At 47.8% G+C, this 19,746-nt stretch overlaps 1 protein-coding gene across 1 annotated transcript in view; it reads right to left on the bottom strand.

Annotated features, from left to right (window-relative positions):
• WWC1 (WW and C2 domain containing 1) overlaps positions 1–19,000 on the bottom strand; it is a gene marked incomplete at both ends in the record, with an annotated part of 66,070 nt that extends 47,070 nt beyond the window's left edge. Inside the window, one exon of the mRNA XM_082291596.1 lies at positions 18,882–19,000. Coding sequence (XP_082147722.1) covers positions 18,882–19,000 — 119 coding nt within the window. The remainder of the gene's footprint in view (positions 1–18,881) is intronic.
• Between the last annotated feature and the right edge of the window lie 746 nt (positions 19,001–19,746).

Genomic DNA, 19,746 nt, shown 5'->3' with positions numbered 1-19,746 from the left:
AGGCCACCAGCTTTGACAAAAAAGGTGTGTTCACACCATCCTGTGCTTTGTTCAGAAGCAGGCTCTGGACACGCAGCACAATCTCTGTAACCCTACTAGATACAGCACATGCCAGCCTGTACCAACCCTGATAACTCTGCCACTCAACAGGAACACATACTATTTCCACAGGAACATCACAGGTGGTGGCAAGACTACTCATTGCACTCCTCAGCAAGCTGATTCAGCTCATTCGACAGGGAAATGAGTCTTCATGTACTAAGCAATGGGACTGCCCCCGTCAGCAGGGGCAAGTTCCACCTCCCTTGGGCTGAGGCCACACCATTCCACAGGACCTAGAAACAAATGTCCCAAGGTCATTAATACACATCCAAATTCCTAGTACACACCTAGATCCTCTAAAACTGAAAAAAAAAAAACCCAAACCCTGAATTTCTTAAGTGAGACAATGTTTTATGCAAATGCCCTAAGCTAAGCATTTAGAAAGGAATTATTGAAGACACCAGTAAGTGCCTGAATTTCTTCAACAAAAACACACATTACACAAGGGTATGTTCCTATAGCCATGGAGAAAGACAGGTTTTATTCTATCCTTGTCAAGAGGAAAAAAAATCCACCACAAACCAATGAATTTAAAGTATCTGCTTCCAAAGCTGCAGCGCAGCCTCAGCAACTGAAGTGCCACAGTTACAATCAAGCTGCAACAATACTTAGATTTCTTCAGGAACGCAGCATTTTTCATTTTACAGCACATATTCATAGTAGTAAGTGTTGATTACTTTTTTTCACTGCAAGGATTGCTTTATCTGCACAGTGTCACTTTCCTGGGACATGCTTCAGGATTAGAAGCACCCAAAAAGCATCTTAGAAAAGGATCAGTTTCTAGGAGATGCAGTTATTTAACCTGAATTAGCATGTGACTGTACAAGTACACGTGCTAGCACAGGGGAGAGAGGGAGAATTGTGTTGGATCCACAGCACAAAGACATCTGCAACTGAGCCAGTCTAATGGTTTGTTACTTCTGTAAAAAGCATCTCTCCCACCTTACAACCTACACAGCTTTTCCGTGCTCCTCTTCCCAGACCAGCAGCTCTGCACCCTCCAAGCCCTCCCACAAGCTGCTTCAGTTCAGCAGAGCAAAGCTTCAGTTCAGTAGAGCAGAGCAGCACCCCGACCGTCCTGACCAGTGCATTCCCAGTTGGGTTAGGGGGACTCAGCAGTGGACAGCGTGCCAGGACAGAGGAGCATCCAGAACAGAAGCAGCACCGGGGAAAACCACAACCCCCCTTGCTGGTTGTGATGAGCTGTCTGGCTGCTCAACAGATTTCTGGGCTCCAAACCCATAGATAAGGTTCACCTGCCACAGAATCATAATTAAACCTGCTCCTCTCAAGCGGCCCACCTCCTCCGGCTGCCAGCACTTGCCTTGCTACCACCTTCGGGCTCATTATTACTTATAAATGCACATAAACAGTCAACTCCAGAAGCCGATCCCTTCGATTCACACAGCCTGGGCCCCCCTGGCAGCCCTTGTGGGGACAGCCGGGCTGTGGGGAAGCATCTCCCGGCGCCGTGGCCGGGGCTGTGGCCGTGCAGCCGCAGCGCTCGCTGTCAGCCCGGCCGGCCGGGCGCTGTGCGCGGAGGAATGTGCTCCCTCACTGCACCTTTTCATCTCGATAAGGATTTTCAAGGTCATGTTCGCTCCCCTGCCCGCTCCTCCCCGGCTCCAATGAAATCCCAAGCACGCAGCCCTGGGCCCCGGTGCTGCTCCCACCCTCGGCGTCTCCCGGACACCGGCACAACCTGTCGCATTCCTGGCGGCAGCACAGCCCACCCTTCCCTCCGCCGGCACCCGCTCTGCTCCCGGGGCAGCAACACCTCTGTCCCTGTACTGCAGGGCTGGGAGAGCTCTGCAGTGAGCCTTGTGACCGCCACGATTAACACTTCTGAATTAAGTATTCCAAATAAAACCAGGTTCCAGTCTGGGCCAATGCCTAATCAAACTCACGGGCCAGGAGAGGGGCTCTAGAGGCAGCTCAGGCTGTGCACACTGAAGCACTTGGCTGCACGATCTGCTGAGCCTGTCTTCAAGGGCACTGCGTGGGGACTGCCTTTGGGACAGCCCCTGTCCCCACAGCCCAGAGCAGCCAGCCAAACCAGCCCAGCATCAGCAGCCAAGGGGGAAGAGCCGCTGCCAGCCCAGGGCTCAGGGAAAGGCAGAGGTGGTGGCACTGGGCCTGGGAAGCCCTTCTCCTCCGGGCACAAAGGATGCAGCCCCCTCTCGTATCCCCAGCACTCATCACTGCATGGATACAAGAAGCTTAAGGACCCGCATACACTCCCTACGCCACACAGGATTTTTAGGGAGCTACTGGAGAATCACACACGCTGCCAGCTTACAAAGCCAGCTAATTATACAATCTGTTAAGCATGTATGCGCACACAACAGTGCTTTGAGTCATTAGAGGACGGGATTTATACTTCACTGCACGCATCTTGCTCTTTGTGAGTGCGTGCCTGGATACAGCCAAAATGAACACAAGTATCTGGAATGTCTGCAGCTCGCAGGCCAGCGCATCTGAATACAAAGCTGAGCCCTGCAAGGCTCAGACTGGCTGCCGTGACCCTCAGTTGCACATATCACTTCCCCAAAGATGGGTAAAATCTTTACTGCCTTTTTTATCACTCTGAGCATCTGGAAACAGACTGCAGCATAATGTTTAAGCCATATTCTGAAGCTGTAATACGGATGCTAGAGAGGACACAGCAGCAGTGCAGGTGATGGGTTGTGAGGACAAAGAGCTCGACATCAGAGCCCCACAATGGGGTTGTCCCGGGTTTAATCCCGGCAGAAGGGTCAGAAGGGACCGTGGTTCCTATGGCAGCAGCCACTCCTCGAGGGCTGAGCCCACGCCAGATGGAGATCCCTGTCCTAGGTGTTTGCCAGACAGAGAATGCTGCAGCACACCAGAGATGCCTGCTCCCTTCAGTCATCACCAGTTCATTTCCTGATGCCCAGTTTTGCTCTGCAAGGCAGCAGCTCTCCTCGGAGCACCCCAGGTGAAGCGCCCAGCGGCCCCAGGTCTCGGTTCAGATGAGGGCTCCCTTCCACACTGCACGTGGCCAAATCATCCAGGTGCTTCTTATGCAAAAACTGAGAGCATTAGCTATGTTTTTCATGGATTATATGATGTTTCTGGCAATTCTTGAATTTCTTCTGCTGAGGATTTCACTTCAGCTTCCCAAATCGCTAAATATCCAACATAACATGCCAAGGAGCTCTAACCACCCCAACTGGCTTCATCCACTTATCATGGCTACATCCTATGGACAGCCCTATCCCAAGCAATCACATACCTAGAGCTTATGCTAACTTTCAAAAGGATGTATTTGGCACTGGATTTTCCATTTTTACCTTCTATGTATTGCCATACTGCCTATTATTTAATGTGAACTCCAAAATAGGATTTTAAGCATTTGGTGCGTAAGGCACAGAATATTATTTTGGGGCTTTGTAACAAGTGAAGCCAAACCACCTCCGTTTTCACATGTCTTTTCTTCCCTGCAAGTTGAGGGAAGCAGCAGAAGGCACAAATCTGTAAGAGCCTCAGCTTTGTCTTGGAAAATAAAAGTTGGTCAAAATAAGATCTTAAAATCTAGGAGAGGCCACACAAACCTAGCACAGTAGGAAAATCACATTTCTTTGTGTTGTGCCATATCAAACCCCAGCTCCTGTTCATCTGTAACAAGGTATTTTCCTTCTCTCAGTTTTCAATGCATGGGATGTAGTCAGGAAAAGAAGATGGTGAGCTACACCTATTCTCTCCCCACAAAATAAAGCCCTCTTTGTAAAGCAGCCTAGAAAACAAGTTGCAGGATCTGCAGGTGCCTTAAGGCACAAGACATTTTACTCCTGAGATTTTCTTGAGGGCCTAGAATGCCCCAGGCCGCCAGCACCTTCCCCTAAAATTTAGAAAGCAAGGTTCTGCAAAACAAGCTACTTCAAAGCTAGTCTTCTCTATGCATAATCCAATTTTTTTATAGCTCACATTGTTAGACATTCCTGTCCAGCTTACCTCAGTTGTGCTTTCCCTTCTTCCATTGAAGTGAAAAAAGGAAGAAGCTGGGGCGCTTTTTTTCAGACAGTGTAAAGTAGTATTTCTTGCCAAGATCCCTCAGTAACACTTTTTCTCCATCACTACCAGGTTTTGTAGCCTTTATATATGCCAAGGGATAAGAAGCAGCTGAATGAGTCAGTCTCCCTCAGTCAAAACCAGTATTTGTTGCAAGACACTTGAGGTAAAACTAAAGCAGCTGGGGAGGTGGAAAGTGTTATCTGAACACCCACTCCTCTGTGGGTACAGAAAACGAGGAATTCAGGAGTACAGCCTGCACACACCATGTGTGCTGCTCTTCAGGCAAACCACACCAGGCACTGTGCAAGTCATCAGTTGCTTGATCTGGCCTCAGCTGAAGCTTGTTTATAACTCACTGAAGCTGCTCCAATACAACCATCACTGTTGCTCAAGGCAATTACCTAAAATATCTCAGCTATTCATTTTCATCCTTACGTCAAAGCTGTGGTTAATGGATCTGACACTGTGCCTTACAGTACCGTACACCTGCTATTAAGCAAGCCATCATGAGAGCTTACAGGTTTGAAATTTGCTGCTTAACTCAGTACTGCTTCACCATCAGCACCTGAATGAAATGCAACCCCCATGCCAGCAATTTTTTTTTCATGTTACCCTTTTTATTATTTCTGCCCAAACGCTGATCTGCACCACCAACGCAGAATTCACGTGTATATTAACTTGCTCCCACCAACTCAGCTAAATAAATCATTATCCACAGTTCAGCTCACCTGCAAAGACCAAGCTGAAATTCTCTGACGAAGTACTGCCCTTACCTTGTCTAGTAACTTTAATCTAATCTAGAGACTGATCCAGAGAGCCAACTTGCTATCAAGTTCCAAAATCAGTGATGAATCTGCAGAACTATTAAAAACACAGACCTTAAGGGCAGAGGTATTTGAACACTCTTCCTTCTCACTAATAATGTCCTTTATTCAATGTCCTTCTAATAACTGCCAAATCAATGCCATAAACAGATGCTTCTACTGTTCCAAAGCAGTGAAGACAAAGGGCGGTGGTACTGCAGAAACAGCAGTGCTCAGGATGAACGAAATGTGACATTGAAATTCTAGCAGCACTTCAGAGAAAATATTGAGTGTTTTGCTAGGCTCCCAAGCAACCACATGCTGAGCAAGGCCAACAAGCAGGTAAAATGGTGCCTCCATGCAATGCAGAAGATACAGGGAGGACATCCAGAAAGCAGCACATACCTTTCCAGGTGTCACCTTCATCGTGTCGCAGCAGATGGAATTACAGCCCACAGCGCAGCACTGAGAAAGCATCAATCTGATATTTAAGCTGTCTGCTTTGAAAGACAAACTACAAGTGACACAGCTGCCTGGCTGAACCCACACTCACCAGCCGTGCTGCCAGGCAAGCACAGCACAACTGCACTGACAGCAGCTCAGGAGTGAGCCATGACTTTCCAGGGGAACCATGCTTGGTAGGAAGGTCACTCCCACCCCAACATGTTGCTGCTGCCAGAGAGTCCTTGGGCTGTTCCAGCTTACTGCAGCAGCAGAAACTGTGTCCAGAAAGAGAGGGAGCAGTTTTCTGCGTGCCAGCAAACTCAAGTGAGGAGTCAGATGGGCACCTGGGCTAAAGGAATGGCCACCTCCCACAGCAGGATGGCTCAGTCACTCCTCACTGCTCCAGCCCTGCCAGTGGGGCTTGCGCTCAATCCCACAGCCAGAACCAACCTCTAGGGCAAAGATTTTTACTTCTTTCACCAGCAAAATTACAAGTGGTTACAGTACTGTAAGCAATGGTTCACTGCACCCTTCTGAGATCGATCCAGAGGCAACCACTTATCGTTACTAAAACGGGGGGGGAATCAAATTCACCTCCCACCCAGCCTCTACCTGAACAGCACTCATTTAAAACATGGGATTTGTTAATAATTTTATCTCTTCTAGCTTTCCTCATCAACATAAAACCAGCTCATACATCTGGTCACAGTAATCAGAAACACACACCTCACACCAGCCATTCCCCTGTGTGCATCTGAACTGCTTGATGGGTGAAGTGTTCACCCTATGAAGCCAAGAAATCACCAACTCTGGAGTTAGCTTAAGGAGAACCGGGTTTGTTTAGCTCAGTTTTGTGCTTTCTACAGAACTACAGCCATTCATATTCTTCAAGTATTCAGTGCTACATCTTCACACCCTTATGTGACCAGCCACCAGCTTAGACACACTGCTGCTCTGACATGGCAGAGGATACAAATTCTCCCTGCTCATTGTAAAAGCAACAGCTTTTCACAGTTACCTGGAAACACTATTTCAAATCAGCTGAAGTACAGCTTTGTATAGCAGAGCCCCCAGGCACAGAAGGGACAGTGCCTCTGCCACATGCCCCCTGATCACAGCACAAGACAGCAACAGGGGAATCCAGGGCTCTTCTCTGATCACCAAGGAGCAGAAACTACCTGTGACTGAATGAGAAAAACAAGTAAACAGGACTAAAAGGGCAATTTGCTACACTTGTGCCAGCCAGAAAAATGCATATACAGTCCTTAGTGAGTTGAGTGCATTGCTCTGTCTTGTTCAGCTCAATCAAAGCATCCCGCAGGTGGGCTGTTACAGAACAGGAGCAGGAAAACTAAATCAGACAACACAATTTTCAACGAGGGACTAACCTCAGTGGGGAAGAAAGAACACAAGAACTCTGCTGGCTTCTCCCATCCAGCATTGATGTACTTCATATTCTCACAACACAAAACTGGGCACAAAGGATAAAGAGCTCATAAAGCTACCAAAAGGAGCAATTCCAAAATGAGCCATCAGGAACACCAAAAGAGGACAGCAAGAAACACTTTGTGATGGTCCAGATATAAGAATAAACCACAGCTTCCCCAAGGGTATACAGGGAATTTACCTAGATGGAACTGAACAGGCTTAGGTCCAGTTTTAAGAACGGAGAACAGCTCTGGTTCATTAGTGATTGCCCAAAGCAATACACAAACACCAGCCACCACAGAGGTCCAGAGCTACATGGCCACCACTCTGCTGCACAAGCAGAGCAGCTGGTGGCTGTAGAGGGGACATGGGGCTGCCACTTCCAGCTGTGAACGGATCCCGAGGAAGGTGAGGGCAGGCACAGAGCACAGAATCGCACAAGTCCCAACCTTATCTTATCACAGTGGTGTTAGAGGCACAGGCTGAGCTCTGTTTGCTCAGCAGGATGCCTGGCAGTTGCCATCCCATTTGCAGACTATCATTTAGTGCGATGACTGACAGGCAAGATAAACCAGTCGCATCACCACACCCTACCCAGGGACACAGCACCGTCCCTGAGCTCTCATCGGCTGCAACACAAGGTGCAGGAAACAGTTATTTACAGCAGTATTTTTCCCCATTCATGATGTTAGAAACTATATACTTTGGCTGTTACTAGTTTGATTCTTTACTTACCTGTGGGATATGAAAGTTTAGATAAAGGTATTTGACATTAAAATCAGTTGAGAAAAACATCCTAACAAGTTCCTAAGCCTATTTGCTTTTCTTACCATGACAGGCTTTACAATACTTCTTGCAATTCTCTGCTTCATGCTTTGTTCAAAACTTCCTGATTATACTAATAAAATAAAGCCCAAAGCACACCAAAAATCTTTTAATAGAGTCAAAATTAAAGTATCAGATCTATTACACCACCCAGCCTTTCCCCTCCACTGGAGAAGCATTAGAGCCTTTGGACATCTCATTTCAACAAGAAGGTTATTTAGTTCTTGAGCTTGGAGTAAAGTATTTAATCACCAAAGGATTTGCAAATTACACATGAATATGCATGTAGCACTTCTCGCCGTGACATAAATCCTATTGTATATTTATGAATGGATTGCTTTGCCTCCAGCTTCTACATGTATATAAACACAGGTTTTAATCTTCAGTTCTTTCCTCCCTCCCTTCCTTTTAAGAAGTTGCTTAAACAAATTTGCATTTTTGGAATCTATTACCTACAGCGTATTTCTTGCCTTTTTTTTTTTTTAAGCTCCATAAACCTCCTTCTCCCATCAGGCAAAGTGCTTCCTTATAAAAGGCTTTAAAGACCCTGTAAACATGGCCATAAGGGAAATACGCAATAGTGTTATACAGTTTGGAAGAGAAAAAGTTGAAGAAACAATCACTGGAAAAAGGAGTGCACCAGAGCTGGGAGCATAGAGGTATAAAATGACAGGCCAACAGCTTGCCTTTGACTGCAAAGGCACTAGCTAGGGGGGAATAAACCCTCCATAAAGATGGAGAATACAACATAAATAATAAAACCGTTGTTGTGAAATCCCTAATTCATACTGACATAACTCCATTATTTCCTACACCTTTGAACAGGCATCTAGGCTGGTCACAAAGCAGCTGGACCAACACAGCATTTCAGCCTGTGTTCAACAAAAAGAGGTAAGAGACAGTACTATCATTCAGAGAGTTGTTGCCATGCAGCTGCCCAACTACTCCAGACAAGTAATTCAAACAATAAAGCCTTTAATGGGCATTGTTAAAATCATTAAACTTCGGTTATTTCACTGCAAACCTGTTCTGCATTAAATCTGACTGCAAAGGAACACTTACCAACATGCCACACTCCATCAGAAGCAAGCGCCACAAGCAAGTTTCCAAGCAGAAGGTTTATGGGTGTGAACAACCACTTGGGCTGTTCTCATTTTTGTTACTACCCACAGCAAAACCCCAACACGCAGGAGCCAACTGCACCAAATGCCACCTTCTTTCAAGGACCTGGTGCCACCTGGCTCTGTTCAGAAAACCAGAGCAGTCTCCATGCCCATCTTGCTGCCTGGGCCTCTAACAGCAGCCACGGACACACGATGGGACACTGTCTGACACAAGACCAAATCCTGCCAGCCCCAAACAGGCAGGTCTAGACCAGGCTGTGAACTGCAGCGTGCTCAGCTGCAGGCATGTATTCCCCCACCAATCGAGGGATCTTCTCCCAACAGGAAAGAAAAACAACCACAGCACCTGACTCAAACCCCACTGGAAAGGAGCCCCAGCCCGGCCAAGCTACTGAAGATGCAACACAACTTGTCAGAGCTGCCATCCAAACCTGCAGGAGCCTGCATCTGGGGAGCAGATAGAAAAGAAACCAGGAAGCACTCTGGGGTATTAGCTACAGACTACTGGACAAATAGAGAATAAAGATGAGAAAATTCAACACAGAACATTTGCTTTAGGGATAAGAGTGGCATTTACAAAAGATGTGTGAAAACAAGCCTGAGTGGAGGACTCTGTGTGACCAGTTGCAAATTTGTCTTTGCAAACTGAGATTTTTATCCATGCAACCCTTTTGCAAATGACCACACCAGGCTCCTGCCATGCACCTCTCCCCTTCCATCCACACAATCTCCTCCTGAAAAGACATCTTATAAAGGAAGTGAGGAGTACTGCCCGAGGAATATAAGACAAGCAAACAAGATGTGTTTTAAGAAAGTTTTCACATTTAGGTTATGCTTTCATTAGATTCAGGCAGATGATGGCATATACCCTCTAAACTGAAACATTAGTAAGCCAGTCGTATGAGAAACTCACCATGGCTGCCACACAGCAGTCTATGAGTAATTAACAGATGGCAGTGTATCTGCCTTTATTCAGAATTATAGACCAACTCAGCTGAGTTTTCACATCCAAATTTAAAAAGCAAAACATAGAAAAGTTAAGTCTAAGATATCTTACAAAACTTTAGTGCCACAGAAAACCATGGCACATGGCAGCAGCCATGACGTTTCACTTCCCTGCACACACAGCTTAAAATAAGACAGAATAATACTCACTGAGGACTGCAAAGATCTTTTTGCCAGACATATCGGCCTAGGTCTAGAATACTGAAAAACATTTTGAGAACTAGCTGTCAAACAGCCTAAAGCCTTCTATGCATGTGTCCGTACAAGAATTAAACAGTCCCATCGAGGCAATAACTTGTGTTAACTCTGATGCTTAGACCTTGTGGTGTGAAATCCTTACCAGTGACATAAGAAGAGACAAATAGCAAACCTGGCTTACTGCCTTGCTGGCTGACAAGCTATTTAGGTTAGCTGGATGTGGAGACGACTTCAAGGAATTTCAGAAAAATCTAAACAGTGGGTCAACTGACAGCTGAAGGGGAGAGAGACCAGATGCTGAGCAATGTTGAATAATATACTGAACAGGAGAGTTTAACCTCCTTACCTTCTGCAGGGTTAACATACCACTAATCAAATACACCTGAGCATCACCACATCCATGCGCCAACAAAAAAGCCTGTTCAAAGTGATGATTTAATTTCAAGTTTAACTATGCCAAAACTCTGCAATACCAAATATTATTCATGCTAAGAATATTTATTTTTTTTAAAGACACAATCAGTATGAAAAGCTCACCTGGAATTAGATACAGTATAGGTCATCCTAATTTAAGTCTTACAATTTTTTCTAAAAATACCCAGCACCACCCAAGACAGGCCACCAGACTGAGATACCTCATAGGAAACAGGCTGGATAATTTGCAGAGCTGCATCACACGTGACAGCCAAATACTCTCCATTATCATCCCCACCCGAATCCCCTTTGAGATAATTTGGATAAGCAGCTCAAATATATACTCAGTGTTTCAAACAGTCCAACAATGGAGCAAGTGTCCAGGATGAAGATGTCAGGAGATGACTCCTCCTGTTCACTCAGGGGTCAGGTGCCGTGTTGTAACAGGTTTCCGCTGCCAAGCCATGGAGCCAGCCTGCCTGAGCCCCTCAAAGGATGTCCCATGGGATTCATGCACTGGATAAGGCCAGTGGGGATGACCTGTGCAGCTATGCCACCAGCATGTCTTCTAGCAGCTGCAGAGGCTCAGCTGGCTCATGACATCCAAAGCTGTGCCTAGCACAAGCAAAATTATCCACAGTATGGCTTCACAGAACAATTCTGGGGTTACCTACATTTTCCTGTGCTGCTTGAAGGGTCCAGAAGGTTATTTTACCCACTGGTGTTCCTCTGCAGGCCATTCTCCCTGTGGATGTGGATCCTGTTGTGAAGGATGAAATAGCAGAGAGCCCTCTCCTTTGCAGGGGACTGCCCTTGTACTGAGTACAAGGCTATTAAGGCAGTTGAAAGTCACATATGAGAAATCTGCAAAATGTTGCAGGGTCATTTAAGCAACAGTTTCACTTACATTTTGGTTCAAAGTAGCTGTGTGACCACCTTACATCTCAACTCCACACAGAGCAGATACGAATGACTGCCTTTTGCAAATCAATACTGTTTATTGTGTGCTTTAAATCAATAAAGCTCCCTCCATAGAGTACATTCTTCTAAAATAGTAATTAGGCATTTGAGGAGAACTGAACAGTTTCACTAAACAATACCATTAGTCCTGAAACATCAGTTTGACATCTCAGCCAGAAAGCACTTTTTGAGAACTAATTAATCCCTACAGCACCTCTATGAGATTGAGAAAGCAATTCATCTGTTTTTCAAATGTGTTGGGTACTTATGCTGCAGAACATCGTGGCTGGGGTGGAAGCCGTAAGTATCAGCACAAACTGAGAACAAACCAAGCCAGGAGAACCCATCCAAGAGCACGAAAAACCAGAGAACACTGACAGCTGTAGGATTTGGCTTCTTTGCATCTCCCTATTACACACCAAACCTCCTGTGACTATCTGGAGAGTCTTCCAGATGCCACTTCACTGAATGAGTGGCAGTGAAAAGCAGTTATTTTTCTGCAGGGAGCAGTTTTGCCCACTGTTTGTTCAGCCAATTATCTATGCACGTAGCTTTAAAGGGAGGAGGGAGCAGTAACCTTAGGCTCTGTGAACAAGAACTGAGCTTAAACTGCTCAAATAAAGCCAAGTCCTCATTACCACAAGCAAAGCACGTAACCTTACTAAACAGGTCTCATGGATGGCAACCAGCCAGCATAAGAAGTACTTCTCTCCAAGGAAGTGGTCAATCTGCATAGCTCTCCTACAGGTGTAGGCAGTAGCACTAGTCTACATACCTCCACCTGACTCTGCCAAGCTGCTGCCACCCCTCTTTATTGATTAATTATTCCAGCTAACACTTGCCCTGCTGGTGCAGCACTCAAGGCCACCAGGTTCAGGCAGCCCCAGCACAGAGATATCAGCAAGGCTTTTCCAAGCCAGCTGTATGGTCTCTCCCTGAGAAAGACCTGAAGGTGTCCCATACAACACAGCCGAGTGTCAAGCCCAGCCCAGGACATTTCCCTCGTGTCAGACGTGAGCTCAGCAGTGCCCGTGACACATGCAGGAACACGCTGTGGGGCAGTGACGCTGCTCGGAATGCTGAGCACAGAGCAAGGACAGCCCTGGCAGCCTGCAGCCACCTCCTGGAGCACGCAACAGCAATCATTTACTAATAGACTCCTCCAGCAACTGAGATTAGAGCCAGTCCCAAAAGGTGGAGTGGTGAATCAGTGACAGGACCCCCCTGAGCCACCTAGCAAACATCACTTCTTTACGTACAAGTTATTTCATTAAACTCCTTTGGGCAAATCTTCCCATGTCTTCCAATAAATTTTCTGGCACTATCTAGAGGAATTTAAATCAAACTCGGACATGGAAAATTTTGCTGCAAACACTCTTCACAGGGCAGCTTCATAGCTAGCACAGTTATGGGAAGATGAATCTTTAGGAGATGCTTTGCCTCATTGCTGATTTCACACGGGCTCCAGCAAGTGAAAATCCATTCTTCCTGTAAAACTTGATCAGCAATCATGGGGCAGAGCTAAGCACCTGGGAACACCTCCTCAGCTGGGCTGGCAGAGAGCCCGACCAGGTCAAGTGCCTGGGGACAGTTTCACAAGTGCACCCTCAGCAGCATTCCTGGGTTGCCACCAGAGCCAGCCCCACTCCCACTGCTCCAAGCCTCCCAGCTCAGCCCCAGCTGTGCCACCACAAGCTTCTGCACAAGCATGTACAACCTGGATCAACTGTTTCTGTAAAATGAACCCAGACAGCAAAATGACATTTTTCAGCCAGACCAGCTTGCAGACCTCACTCCCTGCACCGATACAGAGTTTTACCCTGGCAGCAGCAGCTTCAGGTGTCCCAACAGCAACAGCACCAAGCACCCGCCCCAGGTGCCCAGCACTGCAGCCACCTCTCCCCTGTCATACCACATCTTCTGGAATTTACTGGCCAATTTCCTGCCATTCCACTGGATGGAGATCAAGATAACTACTCTGATATGAAAATATATGACCTACATAGGGATGGAACTGTTGATTCCATTGCCAAATAAGTTTCCAGTCAGTGGCAATGTCACTAACTTCACATGCTGTCAGTTTTTGAGGCTAAATTAAAGGAGTGAACTTGTGAGCAAGATGACCTTGCCAAAGCAGAAGATGAAGCTCAACCTACATATTTCTAAACAATGTGATTTATGAAGATTTCTTCAAAAGCCCTTCTGATCTTTTAAGATCAGAATTCCCCAAGATGCATTAAAAAGCTGCTGAGCTGAACAAAGCCTCACATTTCTCTTTTTTTTTCCTCATGTTCCACAGGGAAGATAAAATAATGCTTTTTGTCATTCTAAAGTCACTACCAACATCCTCTGCCTCTATACACGTGTGCATACCACACGTTTAGCAGTGATGCCCTTGTTAAAAACCATCACACCTGTTGTTTCCAGTTCCCTCCCCAGTGTGAGGTGAGCTTACACAACTGAGGACGCACACTGGCTCTGAAGGTAGTCCCTGTAGTCTCCAAAGCATCCAAGACAACCTAAACTGGCTTGTCTGGGGAGTTCATAGGAAAAAAAGTCAACCAAAAAACCCCCCAAAATAATAAAGTCTGTGTTTTAGTAACTGCAGCGATGTGATGGATTTCAGCTCCAACTCACTTTTCTCAGCTGCAGGTGCATCCTGACCTAAGTCATACTCATCTTGGTATTAATAAATTAAAATAATTTCAAATGTCACAATAATCTTACTTGCCGTCCTTGTCTCCCTCTATATTAGCACCTACATAAACCAATGACTATGGAAAAAAGTAAGAACAGCACAAATCCTACACATTAGGACACCTGTTCCCAGGGATGGCATTTGGATGACTTTGAAGACTGAGTTTTTGTCACTCACTTCTGTACTTGTGCAAAATGGTCATCAGCAGTTTCTATGGGCACACACTGAGCTGCCTGCTCCTTATAAAGCAGTCAGCTATTTTGGGGAATGCCAACATGAGAAAGCAGCAGATTCACATATATATGACAGGGTGCTTAGCTAGATATCAGCAAAGAAAGGCAACAACAGGCATCAAACTAGCAGCCTTCAGCTGCATGACCTATGCTGTTGGCACTGATGAAAGAGCATTTCTCTCCCCTGGTTTTTCTATCTTGGAGAATTTTTCTCTCTTCTCCTTATGCTTACTGATTTTCATCTACAGAAGAGCACAGTGCCTTTTGTTCCTGCTACCTTTCATTGCCCTCCCTTCTTTCAGCCCTTTTATTTTGAAGGATTCTCACATTTAAGTTGGCTATAGCAGCTTTATTCCAGTCATTAAAGTTATTCTACATTTAAGCAAGTAATCCAAGGAGTAGACAGTTACATAGGAAATTTTAGCACAACGCTCACATTTCTAAATCTTTAATAAAGGCAGTTTGTAGACCAAGTGTGCAGAGCAGACTGGGGATGAAAAGTTTAAAGATCAGAAGAATGCAGAGGAGACAATACTCTGCAGCATTTCACATAAAGCCTAGAAGGGCATGGCTAGATGATGGTGCTCTCTCTATGATATACCTGGCTTTTCTCCACTAAAATCCTTGGGCTCAGCAAAGCTGAATCTTCCTGAGTAAATAGGTGGCCCTAACTATTTTAAATACACATGATGCCACATGCATTGGCCCTCAACCTTGGCAAATCTCTCCACCAAAGCTCTGCTTTGGAGGTGCAGACTGGAAAAACCTCCATGTGGAGTAGGAAGGGAATTTATGCAGCAAATGCAGAATCTGGGCTTTCATTTAACAAAAATCTCTCAGCCGTTTATAGCAACAAGAGCCTTCAAAGAAATGAAGGGCTGTCAGCTAAGGCACTGCTGCCTCCCAAAACAGAAAATATCTGATGCTGTTTAGTAACTTCACCAAATTTAAGCTACAATTGCTCCTATTTCAATAGCTTTCATTCTCAGCAGGAGTCCAGTGATAGAAGTGAAATGAGAAGTTCAGTCAGCTCCATTTAAAATAACCTAGAAAAAGCCACTTACACCATCAGGCCAGTAGGAGAGTACAACACAAATATTCAAGAGTGGGACATTATCAGGCATCACCAAATTTTCAGTGCATCCTGAAGTTTCTGTGTTGAATGGCAAGGAGAAGTAAAAAATTTTCTCCTCTTACAAGAGGATACTTACTTACAGTCTGAAGGAGACTAGAAGTTCACCTAAACCTAGTGCAAAGAGCCCAAGGGCAGCACAGCACTGGAACAGAGATTCCCATCTCTAATCCTCACTTCTGATGAAAGCTGAAATCTCACTCAGGGCACTCTGTTGTTCAAGTGCTGCTCATGCTGATGCTTAAGAACAGGCAGTAGCTGGTGCTAAAGTCTTGAGATACCACTGGTATTTTCTCTTTGCCCACCAGCACAGCAGCTTCCAGAGCAGATGCACCCTCCGTGTTACGAAAGCAACTGAGACAGCTCTCTGGCATGATTTACCAACTGGTATGTACTGGTGCAGACCTGAAAGGCTGTGCTTAGCTTTAAAACTAAGAATGACGAATTTTCTCCCCCAGCTTAATAAGGTTTGATTTTCCATCACACTGTACTCAACTCCTGAATCATCTAATTTTAAACAGATCTACAAAAAAAAAGTCAGCTATGTGAGCTTCCTCTTTCAAAAGGGAAAACACAGCAGGGTTTTGGTTTTTCCCCCACCTGTTCAGAAGAATTGCCTTAGAGCTTTTTAACCTGAAATTCCTGTAATATGAAGTACCTTGATTCTTTTCTGTTACACCACACCACAGGGACAGCAACAGTTAAATCACAAAATTCTTCAGATTATTTAATCTTAGATGATTTCCCAAAATGCTCCAACATCCACAGGTTTCCCAAAACTGCCCTGAGTCTTAAAAGGCAGGAGGTAAAAGTGCTCTGACATGCAGTTGCTCCAACCAAGATTCCAGGCACCTGAGCATCGCTCAGGTCAGCTCTACAGGACACGGAGATGCCACCAGGTGCCAGCGACCTCTTCCCAGCAAAGCCTAACAGCCCCTCTCACCAACAGCCCATCAGCAGGACTGGAGTGGAAAAGCACCAGCCCAGCTTTTGATTTCACAGCCCAAGGCCAGCTGAGGTCCCACCTTTCACCCCCTGCCTCCCCTTTCCTGCTGCAGATCCCACAGCCAGGTCTACTTCCCTGGCAGCCTGTTAAACCAACCTCAGCAGGACTACAAACCTGCTGTCACAAACAATGGGATGGCCCAGGCCCTGAAGCTAGATAGTATGTATCCCCCCTGCTCATGTTAATTTCCACTAAATTAAGCTAGAATGAAAGATTTAGGGAAGGTTTAAAAACCTGTGTTCTTTCATTACCAGTTGCTATCTGCTGAATAAACTGATCAGATTTACAAAGGTCCCCACTGACACTGGGTTCAGAGTGAGCCCTAACACACACATCTCCTCCACATTCCTCAAACTTGCATTTCTACAGCCATGTTACCCAATATCTATTGCTTTTTGCTGGGTTACAGACAGAATGTGTAAGCACAGCACCCAGAGCACTATAGCAAATTCACAAACAAACATCTCAGCTGCAGCAATATTAAATACGACTTGTAAAAGGCTATGCTTTCAAACATTTAAACTTAAAATACAGTGATAAAGTTCAGTGCTCAGTGTGTAAATCCAAGTTCATTCCCCTGCATGGAGCAGACATCTTATGACCTGAGCTGCTCAGAAATCCCCCATCCCCTGGTTTTCACTGCAAGTGGTAATTACTTGGAAGAGAAACTTCTTTCCTGTATAGCAAAGGAGAATTTCAACCTATAAAAGCTCATGGTCCACCAGATGATGGGCAAGTGTTGTGTCACATAGTGGTTCTACTGTGGGCCAATAAAATCTTCAAAACCTTGCAGATCTTCAGGGGCAGGGTCCAATGCAGGCTGTTTCCTTGGCAGCACTACTGGAAGATGACTCAGATGCAAAGCTCATCAGGGCCACGTGTATTCAAGTGTATTTTTATGTGTACAACAAGTGTCATGTGATAGAAGTTATCAGTATGTGTTTGATTATTCTCCTCTAGCAGTGGTGAGCAGGTAACGATTCTGCGACAGCGCAGTACACACGGCTAAATAAGGCACCCATTTAGTCATTTCTGTCATTCTTGAATCACTAACCAAGGACATACAGGAATTTTTATAAGCCTGCATTAGGCCTATTACATTTTTCACTTGTCTTCATTCTCTGAACAAAATAAGGATGCCAGGAAAGCATTCCTAATTTAAGCTTCCATCAACTTTTACGAAGGTTAAAGAAACACCTTGGAACAAAACTGTTACTGGCCCTTCTCAACCACATTCCTAAAACTGAACCCCAAGACAAGTTCCAAAGCCCTGGCTGGCAGCAGGTTACATTTGTGTATAGTACACACAAGGATTATTCCTGGAATGCAGAACACTCCTTGAAATCTTGTAAAACTGGACAATCATTCACTTCCATGCTTAATGAAAAATCCATCTAAGCAAACGGAGCGAAGGCAAAGTCCTGACATCCCACCAAGAATGGAAGCCCCTTCAAGGAGCTGATCACTGAAGCAAGGGGAATAAAGGAACACAAATTCAGAAATCGCACTTTCTGCCCCATAACAAGGCAAACACTCACTGTCAGATGGGGAAGCGTGTGAAATTTATCAATGACAAACTGCATAGTTCAGATGGTTGGCATTTCCAACTCACTAGGATGGATTTTCCAGTTCCTGTTTCTGGCAACTTCAGCTAAAAAAGCATTAAACAAGAAATTTAAAAACTTCTGATTTCAACTGTGATCCAGTAATTGAGCTTCCTGCATGTTCGAGCTCCCGTGCTCTGGCTCACCATGACTGCCTCAAGCATAGAACTACAACATGCTAGGACAGTGTTGCTTGGAAAACGACCTCGTCTTGAGCAGCACCCTGTTTTCTGTTTATCTTACTTTTTTAAAGTGAGCGATGCAGGAAAAGAACTACTCAGAGCAAGTAGGAGCAAGGGGATACCGCAGGGAAGAAGGCGCCAAAGAGGGGCGATCAGAGACACACCCTGAAGTCAGTGACCTCCGCGATGGCCAAGCTCGATAAGGCCACGCAGCTGCTCGCAGAGGTGGGCCCCGATGCAGGGCAGGGCCCGCCGACACCTCTGCGACCCCACCTTGTCCCTCCGCACCGCTCCGAGCCACCGCCGCTCCTCCGGCGTGCCCCGGGCGGGCTCCCAGCCCCGCCAGGGCCGCATGGCCGCGCCGAGCGCAGCGGCGGAGCAGCGTGCGCTGCGGGTCCGCAGCACGGCTGGGGCCGGCCAAGGAGAGAGACCACAACTGCAATAACACAACTCGCTGAGCCCCCTCCATCTCTCCCCTCCCCTCCCGTGCAGCCGGCAGGCGCCACTGCCCGGCCAGGCCCGCAGGTAACGCCACCGCCGTCCCGCCCTGCCCTCCCGTGCCGCGGAGCCCGAGCGGAGCTGGGGGATGGCAGCAGGTACCGGCCGGGCTCACGGGGAGCCGCGCCGGGCTCTGCGCGCACACCGCGACCGCGGGGTCCCCGCCCGCCCCCGCCCCGCCGCCGCCCACCTGTCGCGGGGGTCGACCCAGCTGGTGGTGCGGCTGCCGTGGTCGATGTAATACACCTTCCCGTCGTAGTCCCGCGCCTCCTCCCAGCCCTCGGGCAGCGGCAGCTCCTTCCGCGGCATGGTCCGCACCGCCGGCCGCGCCGCCCCATGCACCGCCGCGCTGCGCTCCGGGGGCCGCGCCGGGGCTCCCCTCCCGCGGGCGGCGCGCAGCGGTGCGGGGGCCGCGCCGGCCCAGCCGCGCAGGGAGGCGCCGCCGCCGGGCAGCCTCACATGCCGGCCCCGCGGCGGGGGCGGGCCGGGGCGGGGCGGGAGGGCGGCAGCGGCAGCGAGCCCGCGGTCAGCGCTGGGCGCGGAGCCCCGGCCGCTCCGCCCGCTCACGCCTCCATTTCCTGCTCCGCCGGCGGCCGCACCGCGAGTCCCTCGGCAGCACCGCCTACGGCCCGGCCACGCCTCCGGACACACCCATAGCCGCGCCCCGGCCACACCCACCGCCTGTCCCCGCCCGTAGTCACGCCCCCCGGGCACACCCACGGCCGCTCTCCCCGGGCCCCGGGTGCGTCCCGAGGGCGCCCCAGAGCGCCCTGTGGCGGCGCGGCCGGGCGCGGTCCCGCGGGTCCCGGGAAGGTGCCGGTGTTGGGGTTCGGGGGCCCCGCGGGGCCAGAGCACCGGCCCAGGGCCGGGCACAGCCGCCATAAGCGCTGCCCTGCTCGGCCTCTCCGAGGGGAAGCACCGAGGGCACAGCGCGGGTGGCAGGGAGCGGATCGGGGGTATTCGGTGCCCTGGGGGACACGGCCGTGGGGTGCCGGTGCTGGCATCAGACGGACGAGCGCAGCAACTCGGGCGCCCCTGGGCCATGAGGTGCCCCT

The sequence above is a fragment of the Coloeus monedula genome (genome assembly GCF_965178545.1).
Source record: "Coloeus monedula genome assembly, chromosome: 15".
NCBI classification, from domain to species: domain Eukaryota; kingdom Metazoa; phylum Chordata; class Aves; order Passeriformes; family Corvidae; genus Coloeus; species Coloeus monedula.
This window is presented reverse-complemented; position numbering and strand designations above follow the sequence as displayed.